We start from the raw sequence: 4,812 nt of genomic DNA, 5'->3' as shown, positions 1-4,812 counted from the left end.
TCTAGGTCCTTGCAGCTACAAGGGCAAACATAGATCACCGTGGCATGGACAACACRTGGAGAAGACTGTTTTTTCAAGGACCTCGTCCAGTGTACAGCAGGATTTGTTTCACTGTTCTAATTGCTGCTTTGAGGGTGAGGGGACAGCCTACTTGCTGGAAACAGTAAGGCAGCTGTCCTTTCCACAGCTACCAGATTTTGGTGTTAATTAATGCTTCTCACCAAGGGATGTTTTACTTTAATAACCACTCAAATAAATAAATAAATAAATAAATAGATACATAAATAAAATATTACTTTGTGCTTTGTAAGCAACATTTGTCCAAAGTCTTTGAAGTGCTTTGCCAAGCCGAGTCTTATTATTTCCTGTGAGTTCCAGCAACCCAAAGAGCCCAACTCCACTTCCGTTTATACCAACAGAATCAAGTCCAGCCTATAAGGACTTGTCTGGCATTACAGAGTGAGCCAATAACTGACAGAGAAAACATTGCTCAGGTGCCCTAATTCCTACTTTTGTGCTGCCTGCCCTTAACACCACCAATCGTACCACGATTCAAAGAGCCAAGTTCTATAAAAATAAAAAAAAAATCCCTTCATTTTCAACACTTTTCGTGTAATGTCTCTAACTTTGCAGGGCACAAGGTGTGTTTGGTCTATTGTTGTTACTGTTCATTTGAGACCTTCCTTAAAGCCTTCTAGGAGGGTTTTGACCTGCTGTTACCTCCTGGGAAATTCTGGTAAGCAATCCACGCATGAGAGACAGCATGTCTGTGCCATATGTCAACCTTCTTCTGGTTTTCTCTTCTACTGTGTTGTACGTCAGAGGCATCCGCAAAGAAATGAGATCCTGTCTGTTCTTGCTGCTTCTCCTCCACGCTCCAGGTCTGACTGCTATCACCAGAGCAACCCAATACGGCATCACGGATGGTGAAACACAGAGCTGATGCTGCCCCGAGCCAGAGGAAAAAAGCAAAGTAGCTGCTTTGGATGTGTGCTTGCAACTCCAACTCAACAAAGAGTAAAGGTGAAAACCTGGAGCAGAACACTGTTGCATTTGAATGCTGCACACAGGGTACAGGTAGGCTTTTCACATTACTGGTGCATTTAATTGCAGCAGGACTCAGTTCTCTCTAAGCAGTATTGATTTAACTGTTATAAAAAAATACATGATCCTCACCTAAGAGAATCTGTAATGTACCTTATTTTGTGCAGCTACTCTTGTGCCCTGTATAAGAATTCAGCTGTTAGCACCAGTGAACAGAGAAATGCTGCCCTGCTCAGTAGACAATGATAAGAGCTGGGTCAATGTCTCACTATATGCAGCCTATAAAATGTTTGTAAGAGAAACTTGGAAAGAAGGAGAGGTGAGGATACCTGGGAGGGGCAACAGTTACAAACAGCAAACACAAAATAGTGTTTGTGAGCAATTTCAGACAGCTTCTGCCCAGCTCTCATCATGATGTCTACTTACATGGGCCTTGATCTGTGCTTTCCCTAGCTTGGTACCAGCAGCAGGCAAGGGGCACCCAGGGCATACAGCATTCTGTACTCCAGCCTTCCTCCCTTCAGCATGGGAGTGCTGCAGCAGCTTTGAAAATGCAGTCCTGTAATTCAAACCAAACTGCCYATCACTCCTGGCAGAATCAGTTTGGGTGCTTTTGGTTCTTCTTCAGCAGGCTCTAGTATCAGTAACCTCTGCTTGCACTTCCAGCTGGAGAATGCAGCAGTAGCCATCTCTGACTACTAACAATCAACCAGTAACCCAGAGGCTTCAAGCAGACTTTTGCATCCCTCTCTGAGAAAATACATGTGCTTGTGGGGTGGAGGACACAAAAACTTGCTTCCTCTCTGTAAAGATGACTGAGGTCAGTCCTTAATAYACACCCAGAATGAAAAACAAGATTTAAAACAGTATGTGAAATAGCTGCCACGTTTTTGTGCGGTACCCTGCTCCCCCAAAATAAGAAACTAGGGTGGATGTTGGTTTTCCTTGTTTTTTAAATGCTCAGCCAAGGAGCTTTCTGTCACATTACRATGGGCAACCAGTGATGCATCCTCACTCATCCATGATGAGATCTTTCACTTCTTACTAAGGTGAGCATGCAGTTCTGCTTCGAAAGCCATCTTGTCAAAGGTGCGCATGTTTGTCTCCTCCCGCACCTTTTCTCGGACGTGGAAGGATGCTCGAGCAACAGACCTGGCATTTTCTAAGACAGTCTTCTTCTCCTTGAAAATCTGCTCACTTCTCTCCAGCTTCCTCTCTATAGAGAGGAGAATTTCCCTGCGCCTTAGGTCCTCATACTGTTCCACCTTTTGCTTGTTCATCTTCTGCAGTTTTTCCTTTTCCAGACGGCTCATGACCACTCTGCGGGCTTTTTCTTGTACAGCCTCTTCAGCCACCTGGGCAGCATGCTGGAGCTTTCTCTCTGTTTCTCTAGCCAGTGCTTCCAAGTGCTCCTTCTGCTCTCTTTCCTTCTTCTCTGCTGCCAGTTTAGCTCTCTGGATCTGCATCTCCTCACGCCTGGCCTTCTCCCTCAGCTCCTGGTTCCTCTTCTCCACAAGCTGCTCGTAGTTCTCCTGAGCCTTCGTCAAACTCATCTTCAGGGATGCCTTCAGCATTTCCTTCTCTTCTGCCTCTTGCTTGGCCAGTTCCTTGAGCAAGGCCTCGTGCTTTAGCTTCTCTGCTTGGTTGAACAGTCTCTTCTCCTTCTGCAGCTGCACCTCCTTCTTCAGCCTCTTCTGCGCAGCGATGGACAGCTTCTCTTGCAGGAGCTGCTCCTCTCGTTCCTGGTGCTCCTTCTTGACYTCCTCCTTTGCCTTCAGGTTGAGCTCTTGATGGAGCTTTTTCTGCTTATCCTCCTGGATGGCCCTCTCCAGCCTCTCCCTCCGYAGTCGCTCCTGCTTCTCCGCTTGCTCCCGCCACCTCTCCTCACACACCAGGAGCTGCCTCTGCTTCAGCAGGGCGGCTTCCTCCTGCTCCTGGTTCAATCTCCCTCGCCGCTTCTCCACCTGGCTCTCCCACATCCGCTGACCATGCAAGAGGGCCCGCTGCTTCTCCTTCTCCTCCTGCTCCTTCCGCTGCTCAGCCAGGCGCCGCTGGCTGTCCCACTGCAGATGGGCCGCCTGCCGCTGCTCCCGCAGGATGTTGGCCTCCTGGTGCTTGGCGATCATCAGCGCCGCGATTTTCTTGTCTCTTTCAGGCACCTCTGAGAGACCCTTCTTCCTCTTCACCTCCCTGACGATCCTCTCGACTCTCTGGGCAGTCTGTGGCGAGTGGCTGAGATCGCCCAGRCTGAAGCTGCGCCCCAGCAGGGTCCCGTTCACGGCGGCTGCCCCCCGACCCCGGCCGCCCACCTTGCCCCCGCGCTCCCGCAGGCTCTCCCCGCTGTAGGACGATGAGGCGCCCGACTCGGAGGAGGTCTTGCCCCAGCTACCCTCCCGGCGCTTCTGCAGCGAGTCCAGAGAGTGGCTCTTGCCCTTGGCACCCCTCGATGCCCTAGCCTTCCCCCCGCCATGGGTCCGGGGTCCACCGGCAGCTGCGGCCGCAGCCCGGGAGGAGACGCGGGCGGCGGGTGAAGGCGGCAGGCTGCCGAGGGGCGCGAGGATCCGCCTCTTCTCCTCCCGGATAATCCTCTCCCGCTCCTCCCGGCACTGCTGCAGCTTGCGGCGGCGCTCCCGCTCGTAGGCCTCGTAGAGGCCGGCAGCGACCCGCATGGAGCGCCCGGGCGCCTCTCTCAGCAGGTCCCCCAGCGCTCGCGGCAGCAGCTCCACGGGCCGCACGGCGCAGCGGGCGCAGGCCTCCAGGGACCGCGGGCTGGTCAGCACGTACCGGCTGCCCTCCGCCGCCGCGCAGTCGAAGTTGTACAGGTCCAGGTGCAGCAGCGGCGACTGCTCTCCAGGACGGGCCGGCTCACCCCCCGCTGCCCCCCCGGGCGCCGGGCAGGGCTGCGGGGGAGGCTCGGCCGGCGGCTCCACCATGGCTCGGCCTGCGGGGCAGAGAGCGGCGGCGGGTGAGCGGGCGGGCGGCGGGCGCACAGACCCCTTTGTGTCCCCGGGCAGGGGCGAGAAGCGGCTGGGAGGGGGCGGCGGCGTCTGCACCGGGGAGCCTGGGCTGGGATGTGTCTGTGCAGGAGGGGGCAGGTCGCGGGAGGTGTTGTGCGCGGAGGGGCAGTGTCCGGGGGCGGGGGTGCCCGGGGCGGGGAGCTGTGTTTGGCCGGTCGGGCACAGGGGCGGGGTGGGGACACTTTAGGACGCGCGTGTTGTGTCCGGTGGTGCGCGCGGGGGTGTTCGGGGTGACGGGGGTGTTCGGGGTGACGTGGGGGGCGTTCAGAGTCCTGCGGCAGGTTTGGGCAGCGGCCGCCGAATCGTTCGGCAAGGAACAGGGGTGCTGGGACGCACGGCGTGTGTCTGGGCCGGCAGGGCAGTCTGGGCTTAGGGTGGCCGGGCTATGAACGCGGATGCTTTAGGTGCGCCGGGCTTGGCGGAGTGGCGGACGAGGGTGTCCGCGCGTCAATGGAGAAAGGGGAGCTCGGGGGTGTCAGGCAGGGCTTGGCAGCGGGACCGGCACCTAAGCCCGGCTCGCCGCCCGCGGCGCAAGACGGAGCCCCCCGCCCGCCCCGGTCCCCCGCGGCACTCACCGGGCGGGCGCGGCCGCAGCCCCGCTCTTTGTCTCGGTGCCGGCGGCCTCGGGGATCAGGCGGGCGGCGGCGGCGGCTCGTCCATGGCACCCCGAGCCCCGCGCGGCGCCCCCACCTGCGGGGCGGCGGCGGCGGCACGGAGGCCGCCCGCAGGCTGCGGCGCCCCGCGCTGCCCG

General features: G+C 56.9%; 1 protein-coding gene across 1 annotated transcript; it reads right to left on the bottom strand.

Moving 5' to 3' along the window:
- Positions 1-1,221: 1,221 nt before the first annotated feature.
- CCDC177 (coiled-coil domain containing 177) lies at positions 1,222-4,118 on the bottom strand. Its single transcript, XM_057367039.1, has one exon. The coding sequence runs from the start codon at positions 3,975-3,977 to the stop codon at positions 2,079-2,081; it is 1,899 nt and encodes a 632-aa protein (XP_057223022.1). The 5' UTR covers positions 3,978-4,118; the 3' UTR covers positions 1,222-2,078.
- Between the last annotated feature and the right edge of the window lie 694 nt (positions 4,119-4,812).

Source organism: Malurus melanocephalus, unplaced genomic scaffold (genome assembly GCF_030028575.1).
Source record: "Malurus melanocephalus ecotype Western Australia unplaced genomic scaffold, MMel_1.1 scaffold_2, whole genome shotgun sequence".
NCBI classification, from domain to species: Eukaryota; Metazoa; Chordata; class Aves; order Passeriformes; family Maluridae; genus Malurus; species Malurus melanocephalus.
This window is presented reverse-complemented; position numbering and strand designations above follow the sequence as displayed.